General features: G+C 45.9%; 1 protein-coding gene across 2 annotated transcripts in view; it reads left to right on the plus strand.

The window, feature by feature from the left end:
• Window positions 1-20,426, plus strand: part of LOC146862312 (uncharacterized) — a 296,683-nt gene that overhangs the window by 250,412 nt on the left and 25,845 nt on the right. For both annotated transcript variants that reach the window (XM_085641506.1, XM_085641507.1), the window contains exon 8: window positions 66-170. In XM_085641506.1, coding sequence (XP_085497632.1) covers window positions 66-170 — 105 coding nt within the window. The remainder of the gene's footprint in view (window positions 1-65; window positions 171-20,426) is intronic.

Here is a 20,426-nt window from a genome sequence, read left to right on the forward strand (position 1 = left end):
AGAGTGTTTGCAGTGATTTTGTCTAGGTCTATCTTTTATGTCAACTTTGATGTCTTTTCATGCAGCACAAGGGTCGACCCTCAAAGAATATCTGACCACTGTTGGGACAACAAATCCTCCTGCTGTAGTGAAGCACAAAATTAAAATTCCATTCATAAAGAATCATGCAGGTGAGCACTTTGGTTTTGCATGCCGAAATCGCTCCAAGGTATATGCTACAATCGAACCAAATGAGCAGTATATGCAAGTGACAATTGTTGGGAAAACAGATGTTTCCTAGATATATTATATTTAGCATCTTCAAATGATTAGACAATAGCCTGCCAACTACGTCTACCTATAGGGCAATATTGCTTTCATGAAATATCTAGGGGCCAATTACAATCTTGGTAGGAAAGCCTCCAACCTTAGGTCGGAGGATTTCCAACTGAGATCATCAGTTTAAATTCCAACAGCCTCATTACAATGGAGGCCATCGGTTTTTAAACCGGCTGGACATTACGGCTGGCTTCCCGTCTGCCAGTCAGAACCGGCATGTAATCCATATGGGAGGCATTTTACGCCATCCGGATTGCGATGTAATTTTCCCGCAGGGTTTCTATGCTGGGCTGTTTGACATGGAAACTCTATCGGAAAGTGACTTTGGGGGACCCTAGCAAGGCACCCTTCAGCCAATGGCCTCCAGTTGGGGGGCTGAGGGGGCACCCCTGTTCACTCCTGCACCGCGTGGCAGGCACAGTGAGGTGCCTGCCACGCGGTGCAGGGATGAACACAAACTCCCTTTTTTATATGGGAGCTTGTGCTGCAGCCGTTTTCCGACCACAGCACAAGCTCCCATACAGAAAAGGAGGTTGGTCGGACCCGTATCCACGACGTCTGCCCGACATAGTAATAAGCCCCTTCATCTTTCAAATCACAACTGTGTAAGTGACCCTTTATATTTACTGTTGTCACATTTTACCACTCATCTTTGCCCCAATTGCACCTGTCAGATGCCAAGTATGGCACCAGAACCATACTCTGTGCCTCCGCCAAGGCTTGTCTCACTTGATCTGGATCATGAAGCATAATATGTTCTATGTAAACTCACAAGCCATTTTAAGGCATGATGATTTAACTTATTTGGCTATAAAATAATATGAATATTAATATATGCATTTATTGTACATTATGCAGCATGCGTGGTGCCACAGTTACTAGTATTTGAGGCAAAGGAGATGTGGAGGTTGACCATAGTCAAGGACACTGGAGAATGTGTAAGACAGAAGTCCTTGGCAGAGCGGATTTCAGATCTCTGGTACATCATAAAATCTGATTCTCTGAAAAATGAGGCATTTTAAGGAGGGGACTCGTCTGAAAGTGAGCTACCTTCAAAGCACTTGTACTCAGCGCGAAACAACATGTTCTTGGAAGCGGTCATGAGGGATCTTGTCAGTTTGTCGTGGTGGCATTGTGGAGACTCCTTTTTGGGAGCAGATGTTGTCAAATCAAAACCACCCAAGCTCCTAGAGAGGAAGCAGAAGTTGCAGGCAATAAGCACAATGGTCCCTCGAAGACGGAATATGTGAGACATATGCCAGGGGTTTTACTGCATCTTTAAGACAAATGATGGGGCATATTATCAAGAAACGGCGTTAACATTATCGCCGCTTTAGCGGCAGAAAACTGCCGCTAAAGCGGCGATAATGGGCTTGATAATATGCCCTTGAGAATTCCCATAGAAACCCATGTTCTGGTGTCAACATGGGCTTCTATTGGAATTCTCTGCGGCATATTATCAAGCCCATTATTGCCGTTTTAGCGGCAGGAAAGCGGCGATAATTTTAACGCCGTGCTTGATAGTATGCCCCGATGTGTGTTACTCCTGCCCCCCAGACTGAATCTCACCTGAAATGCTTAGACATTTGCTATCAAGATGGCAGAAGAGAAGGATCAGCGTAAGCCCAAATGGTATGTTCCAGTATGTATGGGTAGAGGGAAGCAAGCTGCTGCACAAGGATGGGAAAGGTCATAGCCTCGCCATGTGCACTGTTCTCCACCCCCTTTTGTGTTTCTGTTCTGTACTATCAAAATTATTCACTCGCTCGGAGAAACATCGGGTTAAGTGGATTCACTTTATATCTAAACAGGCGTTCTGCTCTGCACTGAGCTAGCAGAGCACATCACGACAAGGCCCCAGATGTACCTCTTTCTTCAGGGTACACACCCATGAGGAGGGCAGGGAAGGGTGGGGACAAAGGGCAGCCTGCCAAAATAAGCCACTGGATGCCAATGTCACCCCAGGAACATATCTGTGAATCCCTCTATACGTCAAAGCAAGGTCTTTCTGCAGATGTGTATTGACATCATTTACATACGTGAAAGTGTCTCGCACAATTCAGTTGTAATTTGGACATTTTTTTACCTTTGATACAAACAATCTCTGACTGTTTCCAAGCTGGGAATGGGTAGTACAATAGTGTGAATATCCAGAAACAAGTTGGTTTGCACCTGTTCCCGACCTTTCCCAGAAATCCCCACGCTGGAATGACCCCTTGCTACCCTTGTAAGAAGAAGATTTACTTTCATCAAAAAGTAGGCGTGAGTAAATCTTTTTGCAGGTGTAAAGCGACGTCTTGTGAATGATAAGCTTGACTTTACATCCATAGTAAAAGCCATTTCACGTGTAATGTTACCATACTAGTGCAAATGGTTTTGTGAATTTGTAAAAAGTACTGCCGCGCACCACTGTGCATATGTTTAATATGCAACCTTACTTTTATTGTACATAGTTAATAGTCATCTCTACTTGCAAGTGCAGAGCAGGTGAGGTGTGAGTTCAGTGGGGTCCCATTGTGCCTAATGGCTTCCGATCTCTCGTCCCAAGCACTGAGTTCAGCTTTTCACAGACGGAGATGACCTGCAGTCTCTTTAAGACGCTCTGCATCCACTGGACAGCTTGGCCGAGCTCAGCTCTTGAAGACTTTAGGGGTGAAAATGCAGCAACAGTTGTTGCCACTACCCCTATTACTGAACCAGCACTGAAGCATCAAAGTATACAATTGCGGAAATGCTGGCAATCCCTACTAAAGATGATGACCGAATATCTCAAATAGGCCCAACAACGAGCACTCTCTCCTGCCTTCTGCCGCTCTTTCTCTCTCCATTCTCTCTCTCGCTGTCTGTCTCTCTTACTTCTGTACTCTCTGTGGCACTCTTCCCCCATCCCCTCTCCATCTCTCTCTTATGCCTTCTCTAGCTCTTCTTTCCACAACCTGATGTGTGGTCTTAAATTGACATTAAGTTGCCTGAGCTTCACATTCATTCCGAGGATAGCTGTCACCTGGCGAGACATTCTGCACATTATTCGCCAATTTCCCATGGTTTGAGAACCCACAGTAGTCTTTTCGAGGTCTCAACACAAATTAACTTCCCTAGAAAGCCTACGTTTGTCTCCATCATTCAGCGCTTCTAAGTATACTGCTGGTTGGCTGAAAGTGATGCCTTGAAATTAGTCACACAATTGAACCCAATTGTGGCCACAGGACAAACGGGCTATTAGTCCTCACAGCCGTGGGGTCTGGGGCCGTTCGCCTCTGGTGTCCTGTCCTGCTAAGCCTCTAATGTCTGGGCCAAGTACCACCTTCTAGGCCCCTGGCTCTCAGTGGCAGGGATGGAGAGCAGTCACAGGCTTCTCAAAACTCAACAATCACCCAGCATTGCAATGACCGATAGCGGAACCCAGCGCTCATCTTTGATGAAAAGAAAATATGTAAATGCACTCAAAACCAAATATTATAATCTAACATATGCAGGTGTAATTTCCGCGGTTGCAGGGCTACTGTAAACAGGGTTTAAGGTCCAGTTCTCCCCAGGTGGGAGACAAGTTTTAAGCACATGCAGTGCTACCCCTCTCATTCAGCTTTTGTGCCCTCGGTCTTACAGTCTTAGGGCCTGATTACAAGTACGGCGGTCCATAAGATGGCCGTACTCGCGGTGGTGGTCTGACCACCATCACAGTGAGGGCCCGCCTGCAGAATTACGAGTGTGTCAGTTGGACTGCCACAAGACTGCCGGCTCCACCCATATCAAGGATCCTGTTGGCCAGCGGTCTGCAACCAGCACGAATATGCTGGCAGTGATGCTGCTGGCACTGCTGGCATATTCTGGGTTGCCTTTTACCGTCCTTTTCATATCGGTGAGCCCGCCATGAAAATGGTGGCAGAGAGTCAACTAATGGGGTCCTAACAGGTCTCCCTGCTGGATTTAGTCCTGGAGGTGCATGCGGGGGGCGCATGCTGTGCCCCCTTGTAATTGCACCCCAGTTCTTGCTCGGTGTGGCATGCATGCCGCATCGTGCAGGAATGTGCTGTAGGCATTGTCATGGCTGTGGGCTGCATATTAGGCTTTCCTATGAGCTTAACAGCCCACCACCGTGAAACAGCCGCAGCACCGCCCGCCCCCCTGATTACACTTGGAATGCGGCGGGCACACTGCGGGTTTGGCAGTCCTCCAGCGAATGGCATGGTGGTGTCGCCACTGAAGTGCCACCAAAGTCATAATAAGGCCCTTAGTCTCAGAATGTAGATCTCACCAATGTGAGATCCCAAAGATTACAGTCAGAGCATAGAACACATGCCTGTTCCCTACTCCCACCAGTGAGATCAAGATTAGGGTTGTGTGAAATTCACATAATTAGTTTTCAAGCAATTATGTGAAATTTCAGGAAAATGCAGAGAATGCCTGATGCAAGGATGCATTTTATGGTAAAAATATAACACAAAAATCACAAGCGGTGCGTGTAACAACTACTCACATTCCAACATTCTTTTTATTTTATGCAGGTAATAACATTTTAACATGAGTGACGAAGAGAGCAGAACAAGTGGCTGCTCTCAGCAATGGCAGAAACATCCTGTGCTACCCGTGCTGCCCGCCAGCACAACCTCACCACCACAGAGCACCATGAGGGTTGTGCACAATACAAAGACCTGCCGCAGCAAGTGGGCCAATCACTGTTAGCAGGCCGAGGTCACTGGTTCTGGAAATTAACAGGTGCTAGATCTACATGAGGCTGGGTCCAGATGAATCCAGGCTGTTGTTTATATTTTTTTCACTCTGACGTGTGTGGCTAACCACCAATCCCAGAGTGGCCAGTCATGGTGTTATTTGGGGAATTCACACATGATTATTCATGGTAGTATAACAGTCTGTCACACTTTGCAGCTAATGCTCACCACTCAAATCCCAGCTGAGTGAGCTGGGCAGTCATCAGCACCACAACTAGAACAACCCAACGGCATGCTTACTGCTTTTGTTATGCAGCTCATTGAGCACCTCTCAACAGTTCCAGAGGAGTTATAATGCATATTACTCACTACAAAGAAAAGGACTACAAAACTAGAAAAAAGGGGTTTTTGGACTTTAATGTGAATGTTTACCCAAAGAATGCTAATGCATATTCCCACTACGGACTACTCTAAGTATCCAGTCTAGAGCAGGAAAAGGAAGGGGGGAAGGGTAAAGAAATCTAATTTCTTAATACTGCCCTCACACACTTTGCAGTGTCATGCTTCATCAATGGGCCGCGTCTTACGCCCAGGTGCAGACCAACACACTGTTTGGAGTGCAAAATAAATTTTTTGAATATATAGTGGTGAGGAAAGAAAGTATAAACACAAACAAAAGAATAGGGAAATAATTATTCTCTCAAGAAGGGATCATAAAGTGCAAAACACAAATAATAATGTTAAAAATATCTGAGGGGAACCGAAGGTTACCTTTATTCTTGGTCACCCTCGATAGGGTTCAAAGTTAGTCGGATACGCCGGAGAAATCAGTGCCCCTATATCCTGTTTGCAGGAACCAACATGTTTCAGCCTTTTTTAATAGCCCCCACGGGTCAAAGCGGCCTTCGTCAGTGTATTGATTCTTTAAGGAAATCGTGGCCTTAACCCACATCCGGGTCTCGAATTACTTAATCACTGGATTATCTCCATTTCGCCATCCACGCTGTTGAATAGAGGAAGCAATTACCGAGTTTATATGCTAATTGCTAAACCTGGGACCGTCGTGGGACCGTGATCTGTTCGTCACACTTACTCCAAGACCAGCCGGAGTCCTCTTCCCCGTCTGGGACCGTGATTTGTTCATCACACTTACTCCTAGACCAGCGGGAGTCCTCTTCCCAGTATGGGAAGAGGACTCCCGCTGGTCTTGGGGTAAGTGTGACGAACAGATCACGGTCCCACGACGGTCCCGGGTTTAGCAATTAGCATATAAACTCGGCAATTGTTTAGCCTATGCAACAGCGTAGATGGTGAAATGGAGATTATCCAGTGATTAAGTAATTTGAGACCCGAGTGTGGGTGAAGACCACGATTTCCTCAATACCCTGACGAAGGCCGCATTGACCCGTGGGGGCTATTAAAAAGGCCAAAACATATTGGTTCCTGCAAACAGGATATAGGGGCACTGATTTCCCCGGCGTATCCGACTAACTTTTAACCCTATTGAGGGTGACCAAGAATAAAGGTAACTGTTGGACTTGGCCCTTTTTGGCAAGTTCATTCCTAAACTTTTTGCCTTTTTCTCTGACATGGTGTTGGTGGTTTTAGGCCTCTGGGCACTTTAGCACTGCGGTCCAGTGTAAAGTGCGTGTGCTCTCTGTGTTACATTTGGTAAGGTTGGCCTGTCCTCCCATAGGAATGCATTAGGGATTCCCTGATAAGTGTGTCAGAGGTAATTCCTGGAATGGGAGGAGCAGCGTGGTCGAGTTTAGTATGTATGAAATTGTGAGAATGAATGCTGCACGATGGTGTGTGTAGATTTAATACGACTATTTGAGAAATGCCACTTTTAGAAGTTGGCATGTCTGTGTGCTATGTGTCTGCCTGCCTGATGTGAATTGCATGTCTGGCTTTTGAGTGACAGGGACTGAGAGGTGTGTGTGGCTCCAGGAGGGGAGGGTGAGTCAGCGCTAGGCTGAATGGGACATCTGCAGTGGGAGTAGTGGGAGGAGTATTCCCCTGACTCTGAATAGAACTGTGCCCAGCCTGTACAATGCTGGCTCCGCTCCCTGTGGTGTGTCTGATCACCAAGCCCCCACCTGACAAAGGGGAAGAAGTGTTTGGAAAACAAAGTGCTCCAAATCCCCCCTGAACCAGTTGCATCTGGTTCTCCCAAACCCTACACTGCAGACAAAGGAATGCCTAATATAAATATAGGGGCTGTGACCCCATGTTTTTGGTTCTGTGCTGGTGATTGTTCCTAAACCTTGCTGGGGCATGCTGCTGCTGGGGCCCAGAAGGAACCGCCATGAGGGCTTTCCTCCCTGGGCCCAGCCTTGCCCCCTTGATCTCTGAGGACCTCAAAGACCTTTTGCTGCATCTAGCGCCTCGTGAGCGCTATATTTCTAATTATTCCAGGAAGGAAGAGAGTGTGGGCTTGGCAGCGCTGCGCTGCATGAGGAGAGGGAGGGAATCCCCAGAGTAGGGATTCCCCCTTAATGCAGAAGAGCGGGTGCCTACCCCGCGTACAGAGTTATTGGCGGGTGCCCACCCTGCTTATGAGTTATTTTTTATGAGGGTGTCCACCCCACGTTGTTTGCCTTAGCGGAAGCCCACCCCTTGTATACTTTCGTGAATCCCTGCCGCGGCTCGGTGCGACCAGGAAGACAGGCACGTTCGCCTGACTGTGGGCAGAGCCTGTCGGAGGGAGTGCGGCCGGAAGCAAGGGGAAATTTGGCTGCAGATGAAAATGAGGACGGGAGACTACCCCGCCTCCACAAGCTCCAAGACAAAGTCCCGGGTCCCAGGAGGGGGCCCGGGTGAAGTGAGGAGAGAACCGGAGGGAGAATCCAGGCGGGAGCCCACCCAGCGCTGGATGGTGCCAGACGAGGAGCGGAAGCCCACCCAGCCTCCGTGCACGCCGAGAGGAGCAGGAATGAGGAGACTTCCCTCCAGCAGAGAGCCCAGTGAGTAAGGGATGGCTGGGAGGGGAGCCGAATCGGGGCACAGGCTTGGTGCCTATTTCTCAAGTTGACCCGCAGGAGAGCTGGCCGCTCCAACGTCGCCCACATTGCTTCCAGGGCCCCCAAGGGGGCCTAGGGGGTCCAGAGGGGCCCGTGCCCCTTCCAGTTCTAGTGTCTGGGCGGTCCTGCAAGAGAGTGGGCCGCCCCAATGATGGGGGCATGTTTGTTGTTAGACCCCCGTGTGGGTCCCAAGGGCCAGTGGTGCCCGGGCCTTCCTCCGTTTTGCTTCTTTTTACAGCTGCCCGGCCTTGCAGAGGGCAGCTGCAATGATGGGGGCAATTTTAGAGAGTCCAGTGGGGGCCCCGAGGGCACAGTCGTGCCAGGGCCCATTTACTTTCCTCACAGCTGCACCGCACCAGCGTGGGCACCTGCAACGTTGGGCAGCATTTCTTTTTGTTCTAGAGTCCCTGAGGGGGATAGGAGGGCACAGTGGTGCCAGGCCTTCTTTGCTTCACAGCTGCACGGCAATTAGCGTCAGCTGCAATGTTTAGGCAAACAGTTTTTGGGGGGCATTTTGAATGAGATAGGAGTGAGATACACTCCTGTGCCCCAGCGCAATTGCGCACTTTTGAATTCTGCTGCATTGGCAGCCGCCCTGACATTTTGGACGTAGGGCATTTGAGCCCCTTCTGAGGCCAGTTGGCCAGGGGGACTGTGGGTTGATAGGGCGTCAGTCCCTAATGTGATTTATGTGGAGCGCAGGAAATGGGATTCATGTACTGTGATTTATGCACCCTGATTTAGGCCTCTAATGTGGTTTTATGATTATGAGGTTTTGCATACTGTGTTTATGTTTGAGGTTATTTGCATACCGTGGTTTATGCTTGTGAGGTTATCCTCTACTGTGATTTATGCCCCTAATGTGAGTTATGCTTAGGAGGATATGGTCTAATATGTTTAGGCTTATGAGGTTGGCGCAAATATGTCGCTTTACACCATGAGCAAATACCACGCGGTAGGTTACAACGCGGACGTTACATCGTCCACGTTGTTACCATGCATGGCTTTACATGGCAAGTCGTTTTTACGACTTGCACTAGATGGCGAGCTGGACTTAGGAATAGTATACATTACTATTCCTACTCCAGTTTGCGGAAACAGCAGGGAATGTGTTGGATTTAAAATACAACACATTCCCTGGTGTTGCGCGCCATCTAGCGCAAGTCATTGAAACGACTTGCGATGTCATGCCATGCGTGGTAACAACGTCTGCGTTGTAACCTACCCGCGTAATATTACCTGCGTTGAAACCACTGTTTCCAGTTGGCGCATAATGTATTTTACGCCTGAGGTGATATTGTGCATAATATGGTTTGTGTTACAGGATAATGCTGAGTACAGTGTTTGCCAGGAATTACTGGTTGTGGTCTAAGTCTATTATATATTCTACATTTACTATTTTCACTTTGTGATGGTTCTGACAGTGGTCCAAGTGGCCCTGTCATGTGTATATAATCCCCTGTAAATATTGTCTAGTGCCAGGTGGTACAGTGTATATTGTGTGATTACTATTCTAATGTGTTTTATGATAATACAAAGGCTATTTTTGATATAACCTTGTGTGGAGTTCCTTTTGTGGTGTGTCTAGTGTGTTGTTGCTGTGTGTGTGTTGCGCAAATGCTTTACACATTGCCTCCTGCTCGTGCCAAGCTACTAAGGAGGTGAGCATGGGTTATCTTCGGCGTGTAACTCCATCGCCCTGACTAGAGTGGTGGTTTCTGCCTGGCTTTGGCGCAAGCCTTAGCCAACCAGAAATCCCATTTCTAACAGTAACCTTCAGTTCCCCTCAGATAGTTTTTACATTATGATTTGTGTTTTGCACTCTATGATCCCTTCTTGAGAGAATAATTATTTCCCTATTCTTTTATTTGTGTTTATATTTTCTTTCCTCACCACTATATATTAAAAAAATGTGTTTTGCGCTCCGCCCAGTGTGTTGGTCTGCACCTGGGCGTAAGATGCGGCCCAATGATGAAGCATGACACTGCAAAGTGTGTGAGGGCAGTATTAAGAAATTCGATTTCTTTACCTCGCCCCCCTTTCTTTTCCTGCTCTAGACTGGATAATTAGAGTAGTCCGTAGTGGGAATATGCATTAGCATTCTTTTGGTAAACATTCACATTGAAGTCCAAAAGTCCCTTTTTTCTAGTTTTGTAGTCCTTTTCTTTGTAGTGAGTAATAAGCTTTGGAGGGGGAGTTAGAGAAGACTATTCCCTTGTCTCTCCTTATTGTGATTTTCTTTTTTTGAGCTATAATGCATGCCTAATGCATTTTAGGGTAGTGATGGAGACACCAGCACTAAAATCCATTAGTCTAACCTCTGCTGTGGGGTACTTTACAGGGCTGGCAGAAGGCACCAGATCTCCCCAGTGATTTCACCAGCTGCCATATAGATGAATGTGTTGCCCCTGTCTTCTCATCTGCCAAAAAAAGGCTGATGACAGCAGCAGCAGCCTGGGATAGTCTGACTACTCAGCCTTATTTTTCTCCCATCAAAGTCCCCAGCTCTTGCCTTAAGCTTCATAGTACCTTATAGTTCTCTATCAAGCATTGTGGAATGAAATAAAACAATACTGATTTGCTGCTCCTCTTAACATGGCAACGTTTCAACCTGGCCTGACCATGATTCCAGTATATCTAATTCTAAGGTTTGGGTATCAAAGCTCTAGATAGTTCATCAACTGCTAAAACTTCTATTTCTGCCCACGGGTGGCAAACAAGCTTGCTAAGTGCCCGAATGGGTTTAACACTCAGACTATTTTTGCACAGCTAAGAAATCTCTATTATTCTACCCTTAAAATTTACAAAAAGAAATGAAACAGACTCGTACCTGGTTCTCCTCAGATCACATTAACTCAGCCATTAACTCAACTAGGCAAGCGTTCAACATAATCGAAGGGTTTCCAAACCCTGCTTGCTGCACACCCACAATCTCTTCGTCTAGCACCCTCTGCAAAGCTTTCTCAGGTTTTTCATCAACAATAACTACTCTCATCCAAGCTCCTCTGTAATCTACTTCAATGAAAGCGACTCTTCCTACAGTACCCGTTTCTACTTCATCCATCACTCCCACTATGTTTATTGATTTCACCTGATTCTAGTTACAAGTTACTAAGGAAACTGTTCTGTTGGTTAAATCAGAGCCTTCCCCTGGATGTGTGTCTAGCTCAGTTCGTGCACCTGCTGCAGACATGCTTTCCCCTTTTATAAAAGATGTTTTTAATCAGCCTTTTAGATGTGCCTCTGTTTCTAATGACTAAAAACCAACACTTGGCTTGATGAAAAAACACTTGCTGACACAGCAGTTTTTTTGTAGACATTGATAGATCTTCCTGCTCCCCCTTGTAATTAAAATGTCCAAAAAGGAAGAGAACCATCAACTCTCTTCCCTTCTCAGTAAGGGTTCCATTGCAAGCACAGCTCTGAGGGTTTTCTGGTCTCTATCCTTGATTGGTCAAGAATTGTCACAGATCAAGGTGGTGTTACTGCGAAATGTTCAGCTGCCATGGCAGACTCTTCAAAAAGATTAGATATTGACTTGTCCAATAAGACAGCCGTCTTCATTGTACTTTTTGTTCAAATCACTGGTGGTCTGCTATCCTGGGACCTTCACCTACTCCTGTTGTACTGTTCATAACCTTGGACTTGTTTGCGACAAGCCCGTAACTTGCCCCAGATTAACGAGATCTTCAGAAATTGTTCTTTGCACCTGAGTATACTGAGAAAAACTGTACCATTACTGTCCTTCTCTCATTGGTTTACATTGATCTAGATAGTCAAAGGCAGATAACTGGACTACAGCAGCATGGTGTATCTTGATATTACAGCTTTTTTGGCCAATCGGCTACAGCTGGCTGGGAATTCAGTGGCACACCTATTGATTGGTCTCTCTTAGTGCTCGTCGGATTCTGGTCATCTTGGCGTCCTTGCCCCTGTTGATACGTAAACATACTAATCATCTTTCCTTTTCCAAACTTCTAAAAATATGGCTATTCCCCTTGGGTCTTTCCTGTTAGGCTTACTAAATGAAAACATCCGGGTCCTTCACAGGTACTTGCATGTTCTATAAATATAACTATGTTTGCAGCACACAACTATTTCTACGAATTCCAGTTTCTGAGCCCCATAATCCCCTCTTACAACAAAATGGCCAACAAGTGAAACGTTATCATATCAACCAATCAGCCTTATTGAGTTTGACCTCAAGGTCCTCTGTAATGTCATTTTGAAGGCCATGCTGTCTTGGATCAACACGTCAGGGAGGGTTTCTTGCTGAGATCCTGCCTATCAACCAGGTCTTCCTTCTCCAGTACCTGCTACAGAAATGAAACTGACTGAAGCATTTGTCTGTTTATGTGCCCTTTTTGGATTTCTCTCCAGCGTTCTTCCGGGTCGACAAAGCAAGACCAGGGGGTGGGGCTGAGTTAAATAGGTTGGGAATATATGAACTTTTCCTGTAAATTATTCTTGCCCTGTATACTCATACTTCAACCCAGGTGAAATTAAATTATAAGTGCACATTTCAAGATTTCAAATGGAGAAAAACTGCCTTTGTTTCCCACTTTATTTTCATACTACATAGATAATAAACTTTGAAGTACTGAAGGCCTCTTCAGACATCCCAAGAATAGGAACATGTCTATGCAGATGATTCAATAATTCTACTGCATACACTAAAAACACTTAGACCCCCAAATGGTGACTGTTAAACCATATCATAAGAGTAAGAATAAATCTAATATTATAATATTTGGGAGGAGCAAGTGAAGAAGGAAACTCAACAGCTTTACCTTGGGAGAAGAGTTCTTGGCAGGACAAAGTTTGGAAATCTACGATATTCATAATAAAATAAAAAGTAAAAAGTTAGGGTGCGGGTAAAGTCCTGTTCCTGGAAGGCACTGGAATGGGGCCTGAAGTCCTGAGATATTTCTTACTGTTGCATCTGGCCTAAAAAGCTAATAATAAAAGGAGACTGGTCAATATGTTGGTGTGAAATAGTATTTGCGAGACAAAGAACAGTATAGCCGACAACAAATTATGGCTGTTGCCAGATTTAGGTTCCCAGTCATGCAGACAACAGCCAGGTTCCAGGAGAGGCTAGGAAAGCAAAGGAATTCTGCCTGCTTCCCATGATTTCATTAATACTTTTGGAGAGTAGTCATGACTTTTTCCCAAGAAATTGTTATCATGGGCTTCTGCGTCCCTCACATATTTTAGTAAATCTATACTTTTATGTACTTTGCACTTCTGACTGTTTAACAACTGAATCTTGCGAACCAGGCTGTCTCTTGAAATGTTTCCATACTACAGAATGGTTTACAGATTAGTCGTTGGCTGGACCTAGTCGGCTTCTAACTGAAAGAGAGTTGACCTCATATCCACCCTGTTTGCATATCCAAAGAAAACATGTATCTCCATAGATGGCAGCCACAGGCTACTTTAAATATTTTCATAACGTTGGAGACATATGTTGAATCTCAGTGTAGTGACACAGAGCTGTATTCATTATGCATTTGAATTTTTAATTAGATTAGCGCTTTGGAAATGTTAAAATCAACAGATAAAAGGCAAAAACCTACCTATGATATATAGCTTTATCTTCTATAATGGGTGCTGCTTATTCATTTATGCTTTCCGATCATGCTGTTAGCAAATGAAGCAGGTAAATCAGTGGCCCCAGGCACCCACCACGAAGTGCAGTAGATTGCCGAGTCTGCAAATAAAAACTGATTCCTTGCATAGCATGTCAGTCACAGTCAGTGAGATGTGCAGCATCATTTGAATGCAGTTTTCTTTTAGCTGGAACGCTGTAGGACAAAAGATGCTAGGGTAAAATGCTCTGCCTGTAGGCCCAGGCTGAGGGGGCAACTCCAATACCCCAGAAAATCTTCCCAGCCATGAGGATACACATTAGGTCCCTCATCTAATCAGCCTAGCTGTACAGTGCAGGCAGGAGTACAGATGCCATAGCTTGCTTCCCACAAAAGCAACTTCTTTGAATCTAAGCTGAAATCACAAAAGCCTGGCCCTCAGATGGATGCACAGGCAAACACCACATGTACCTCATTTAGCAGGGCCACACAGCCACAGAACTCTGCCAAGTTATTCCCAGTATTATTGCAAACTAGTGTGCAAAATAGTATCACTAATTTGTGTTGGTATACATTGCTAGTATTATTTACATGAGCATCATGTAAATAATGCTTTGTTTAAAATTAAAGTGCTGATGTGAAGCTACAAAAGGGACCTGTTAGCTCTATCACCCCTTCCCTACCCACAACACCCATAGTGATACCTTAGTATAGTTACTGGGAATGGAAGGCAAAAATCTAGTACATGTGCCTGAATGTTCTTGGAATTCATATGTATGCAGGTCATTGAGCACTCTAGTTTTCAATGGCGTGTTTTCCTGGAATTGGTCCGAGTAAGTATATGCAATTCGCATGCTAGTAACATCCAGCTAATAGAGTACAGCTAACAAGAAGTGATGAGTGGGGACATAACCACGCCAGAGGGTGAGGGGAGCTTGTGGTGTATGGAGGCTCTAGCCTGAGTAGTATGTATTGAGTGAGCATCAGCTCCTCATGGATGCTTGCATGTACTGATGAGGAGGACACTCTCAAAAGCTGGGTAGAATTTCACGAGCATCATGTGGTAAAAAAGGAGCAAATGGAGATTGCATGTTTAGTGAGGGAAAGAGATAAAGGAGGAAGTGGGGCTGGAAGGAAGGGCATGCAGAAGGGTGTAAGGGGTTTTGTCAAGTCAATAAATAGTGTGTGTATCATACTGCAAAAAGAGCATCACAATTAAACTGCATCAGAGGCCTACCAATTTAGATTTTGCATTTACATTTTTAGCCTAAACAAAATGTGTTCTAATTCCAGCAGGTTAGAAGCTAACACAATGAAAATATAAACCCGGTCGTTTGAGAACAAATATCAACCATAAGCACATAGTTGCAGCTATGTAATTGAGTAAAAAAATAATGTTTGCTCCTCAAAGTAGAGAACAATGAAAACACTCACTGGCACATGCATCAACAATGCCATTTGCGATTCCTTATTAGCGAAAAATAAGGATTCGCTAATAAGGAATAGCAAAAGGCTATGCATGTAGGAATCGCTATTCAAATAGCGATTCCTTAACTTTCCTTAATTGCTACTCGCAAATTGCGAGTAGCAATTAAGGAATGCCGTCCCATTCATTCCTATGGGCCTCCAGGCCCATAGGAATGAATTGTAGATTGCATGAGCAATTTGCGAGAACCAGTAGGTACTCGCAAATTGCTCATGCAATTTCAAGGGTACAAGGGTGTCAAAATGACACCCTATTGCACCCCTGAAATTGATATGTGCACATATGTTGCACACACACATGCTCTAAGGGCATGTGTGTGCGCAACATGAAACTTTGAAAAATGCACAAAAGTCCATGGCGAGAATGAAAAGCAACGGAGATAGCGGACAGCCCTGACGGGTGCCGCTGGTAAGAGCAAACGGGCGCGATAACGTGCCATTAATGCGGAGCCGCGTGGTGGCAATAAAGCCAGCCGTAATGCCCATGCGCTGCATTACGGATAAGAAGAAAGGCCACTCTAGAGAATCGAAGGCCTTTTCAGTGTCAAGTTGCCACGGCGGGTGTGTCGGGGTTTATTCTATGCAGTACAGTGAATAAAGTTCGCAAGTTCAGTGATGTCGAGCGATGGGGTATGAAGCCAGATTGAGCCGGCGCAATAATAAACTCCATCAATTGTGAAAGTCTGTTGGCCACAATTTTGGCGAGAATCTTATAGTCAATATTCAACAGTGAAAGGGGCCAGTATGACCCACATAACGCCGGGTCTTTGTTCGGTTTAGGGAGCAGAACAATGACTGCTTCGCTTAGAGTGGGCGGGAGAGTCTCACGGTCCAAGGCCTCGGCATAGACCTCGATAAGCTTGGCAGCGCTGCGCTGCATGAGGAGAGGGAGGGAATCCCCAGAGTAGGGATTCCCCCTTAATGCAGAAGAGCGGGTGCCTACCCCGCGTACAGAGTTATTGGCGGGTGCCCACCCTGCTTATGAGTTATTTTTTATGAGGGTGTCCACCCCACGTTGTTTGCCTTAGCGGAAGCCCACCCCTTGTATACTTTCGTGAATCACCGCCGCGGCCCGTTGCGAACAGGAAGACAGGCACGTTCGCCTGACTGTGGGCAGAGCCTGTCGGAGGGAGTGCGGCCGGAAGCAAGGGGAAATTTGGCTGCGGATGTAAATGAGGACGGGAGACTACCCCGCCTCCACAAGCTCCAAGACAAAGTCCCAGGTCCCAGGAGGGGGCCCGGGTGAAGTGAGGAGAGAACCGGAGGGAGAATCCAGGCGGGAGCCCACCCTGCGCTGGATGGTGCCAGACGAGGAGCGGAAGCCCACCCAGCCTCCGTGCACGCCGAGAGGAGCAGGAATGAGGAGACTTCCCTCCAGCAGAGAGCCCAGTGAGTAAGGGATGGCTGGGAGGGGAGCAGAATCGGGGCACAGGCTTGGTGCCTATTTCTCGAGTGGACCCGCAGGAGAGCTGGCCGCTCCAACGTCGCCCACATTGCTTCCAGGGCCCCCAAGGGGGCCTAGGGGGTCCAGAGGGGCCCGTGCCCCTTCCAGTTCTAGTGTCTGGGCGGTCCTGCAAGAGAGTGGGCCTCCCCAATGATGGGGGCATGTTTGTTGTTAGACCCCCGTGTGGGTCCCAAGGGCCAGTGGTGCCCGGGCCTTCCTCCGTTTTGCTTCTTTTTACAGCTGCCCGGCCTTGCAGAGGGCAGCTGCAATGATGGGGGCAATTTTAGAGAGTCCAGTGGGGGCCCCGAGGGCACAGTCGTGCCAGGGCCCATTTACTTTCCTCACAGCTGCACCGCACCAGCGTGGGCACCTGCAACGTTGGGCAGCATTTCTTTTTGTTCTAGAGTCCCTGAGGGGGATAGGAGGGCACAGTGGTGCCAGGCCTTCTTTGCTTCACAGCTGCACGGCAATTAGCGTCAGCTGCAATGTTTAGGCAAACAGTTTTTGGGGGGCATTTTGAATGAGATAGGAGTGAGATACACTCCTGTGCCCCAGCGCAATTGCGCACTTTTGAATTCTGCTGCATTGGCAGCCGCCCTGACATTTTGGACGTAGGGCATTTGAGCCCCTTCTGATGCCAGTTGGCCAGGGGGACTGTGGGTTGATAGGGCGTCAGTCCCTAATGTGATTTATGTGGTGCGCAGGAAATGGGATTCATGTACTGTGATTTATGCACCCTGATTTAGGCCTCTAATGTGGTTTTATGATTATGAGGTTTTGCATACTGTGTTTATGTTTGAGGTTATTTGCATACTGTGGTTTATGCTTGTGAGGTTATCCTCTACTGTGATTTATGCCCCTAATGTGAGTTATGCTTAGGAGGATATGGTCTAATATGTTTAGGCTTATGAGGTTGGCGCGAATATGTCGCTTTACACCATGAGCAAATACCACGCGGTAGGTTACAACGCGGACGTTACATCGTCCACGTTGTTACCATGCATGGCTTTACATGGCAAGTCGTTTTTACGACTTGCACTAGATGGCGCGCTGGACTTAGGAATAGTATACATTACTATTCCTACTCCAGTTTGCGGAAACAGCAGGGAATGTGTTGTATTTAAAATACAACACATTCCCTGGTGTTGCGCGCCATCTAGCGCAAGTCATTGAAACGACTTGCGATGTCATGCCATGCGTGGTAACAACGTCTGTGTTGTAACCTACCCGTGTAATATTACCTGCGTTGAAACCACTGTTTCCAGTTGGCGCATAATGTATTTTACGCCTGAGGTGATACTGTGCCTAATATGGTTTGTGTTACAGGATAATGCTGAGTACAGTGTTTGCCACGAATTACTGGTTGTGGTCTAAGTCTATTATATATTCTACATTTACTATTTTCACTTTGTGATGGTTCTGACAGTGGTCCAAGTGGCCCTGTCATGTGTATATAATCCCCTGTAAATATTGCCTAGTGCCAGGTGGCACAGTGTATATTGTGTGATTACTATTCTAATGTGTTTTATGATAATACAAAGGCTATTTTTGATATAACCTTGTGTGGAGTTCCTTTTGTGGTGTGTCTAGTGTGTTGTTGCTGTGTGTGTGTTGCGCAAATGCTTTACACATTGCCTCCTGCTCGTGCCAAGCTACTAAGGAGGTGAGCATGGGTTATCTTCGGCGTGTAACTCCATCGCCCTGACTAGAGTGGTGGTTTCTGCCTGGCTTTGGCGCAAGCCTTAGCCAACCAGAAATCCCATTTCTAACAGTAACCTTCAGTTCCCCTCAGATAGTTTTTACATTATGATTTGTGTTTTGCACTCTATGATCCCTTCTTGAGAGAATAATTATTTCCCTATTCTTTTATTTGTGTTTATATTTTCTTTCCTCACCACTATATATTAAAAAAATGTGTTTTGCGCTCCGCCCAGTGTGTTGGTCTGCACCTGGGCGTAAGATGCGGCCCAATGATGAAGCATGACACTGCAAAGTGTGTGAGGGCAGTATTAAGAAATTCGATTTCTTTACCTCGCCCCCCTTTCTTTTCCTGCTCTAGACTGGATAATTAGAGTAGTCCGTAGTGGGAATATGCATTAGCATTCTTTTGGTAAACATTCACATTGAAGTCCAAAAGTCCCTTTTTTCTAGTTTTGTAGTCCTTTTCTTTGTAGTGAGTAATAAGCTTTGGAGGGGGAGTTAGAGAAGACTATTCCCTTGTCTCTCCTTATTGTGATTTTCTTTTTTTGAGCTATAATGCATGCCTAATGCATTTTAGGGTAGTGATGGAGACACCAGCACTAAAATCCATTAGTCTAACCTCTGCTGTGGGGTACTTTACAGGGCTGGCAGAAGGCACCAGATCTCCCCAGTGATTTCACCAGCTGCCATATAGATGAATGTGTTGCCCCTGTCTTCTCATCTGCCAAAAAAAGGCTGATGACAGCAGCAGCAGCCTGGGATAGTCTGACTACTCAGCCTTATTTTTCTCCCATCAAAGTCCCCAGCTCTTGCCTTAAGCTTCATAGTACCTTATAGTTCTCTATCAAGCATTGTGGAATGAAATAAAACAATACTGATTTGCTGCTCCTCTTAACATGGCAACGTTTCAACCTGGCCTGACCATGATTCCAGTATATCTAATTCTAAGGTTTGGGTATCAAAGCTCTAGATAGTTCATCAACTGCTAAAACTTCTATTTCTGCCCACGGGTGGCAAACAAGCTTGCTAAGTGCCCGAATGGGTTTAACACTCAGACTATTTTTGCACAGCTAAGAAATCTCTATTATTCTACCCTTAAAATTTACAAAAAGAAATGAAACAGACTCGTACCTGGTTCTCCTCAGATCACATTAACTCAGCCATTAACTCAACTAGGCAAGCGTTCAACATAATCGAAGGGTTTCCAAACCCTGCTTGCTGCACACCCACAATCTCTTCGTCTAGCACCCTCTGCAAAGCTTTCTCAGGTTTTTCATCAACAATAACTACTCTCATCCAAGCTCCTCTGTAATCTACTTCAATGAAAGCGACTCTTCCTACAGTACCCGTTTCTACTTCATCCATCACTCCCACTATGTTTATTGATTTCACCTGATTCTAGTTACAAGTTACTAAGGAAACTGTTCTGTTGGTTAAATCAGAGCCTTCCCCTGGATGTGTGTCTAGCTCAGTTCGTGCACCTGCTGCAGACATGCTTTCCCCTTTTATAAAAGATGTTTTTAATCAGCCTTTTAGATGTGCCTCTGTTTCTAATGACTAAAAACCAACACTTGGCTTGATGAAAAAACACTTGCTGACACAGCAGTTTTTTTGTAGACATTGATAGATCTTCCTGCTCCCCCTTGTAATTAAAATGTCCAAAAAGGAAGAGAACCATCAACTCTCTTCCCTTCTCAGTAAGGGTTCCATTGCAAGCACAGCTCTGAGGGTTTTCTGGTCTCTATCCTTGATTGGTCAAGAATTGTCACAGATCAAGGTGGTGTTACTGCGAAATGTTCAGCTGCCATGGCAGACTCTTCAAAAAGATTAGATATTGACTTGTCCAATAAGACAGCCGTCTTCATTGTACTTTTTGTTCAAATCACTGGTGGTCTGCTATCCTGGGACCTTCACCTACTCCTGTTGTACTGTTCATAACCTTGGACTTGTTTGCGACAAGCCCGTAACTTGCCCCAGATTAACGAGATCTTCAGAAATTGTTCTTTGCACCTGAGTATACTGAGAAAAACTGTACCATTACTGTCCTTCTCTCATTGGTTTACATTGATCTAGATAGTCAAAGGCAGATAACTGGACTACAGCAGCATGGTGTATCTTGATATTACAGCTTTTTTGGCCAATCGGCTACAGCTGGCTGGGAATTCAGTGGCACACCTATTGATTGGTCTCTCTT

This window comes from Triturus cristatus, chromosome 2_2, assembly GCF_964204655.1.
Source record: "Triturus cristatus chromosome 2_2, aTriCri1.1, whole genome shotgun sequence".
NCBI classification, from domain to species: Eukaryota; Metazoa; Chordata; class Amphibia; order Caudata; family Salamandridae; genus Triturus; species Triturus cristatus.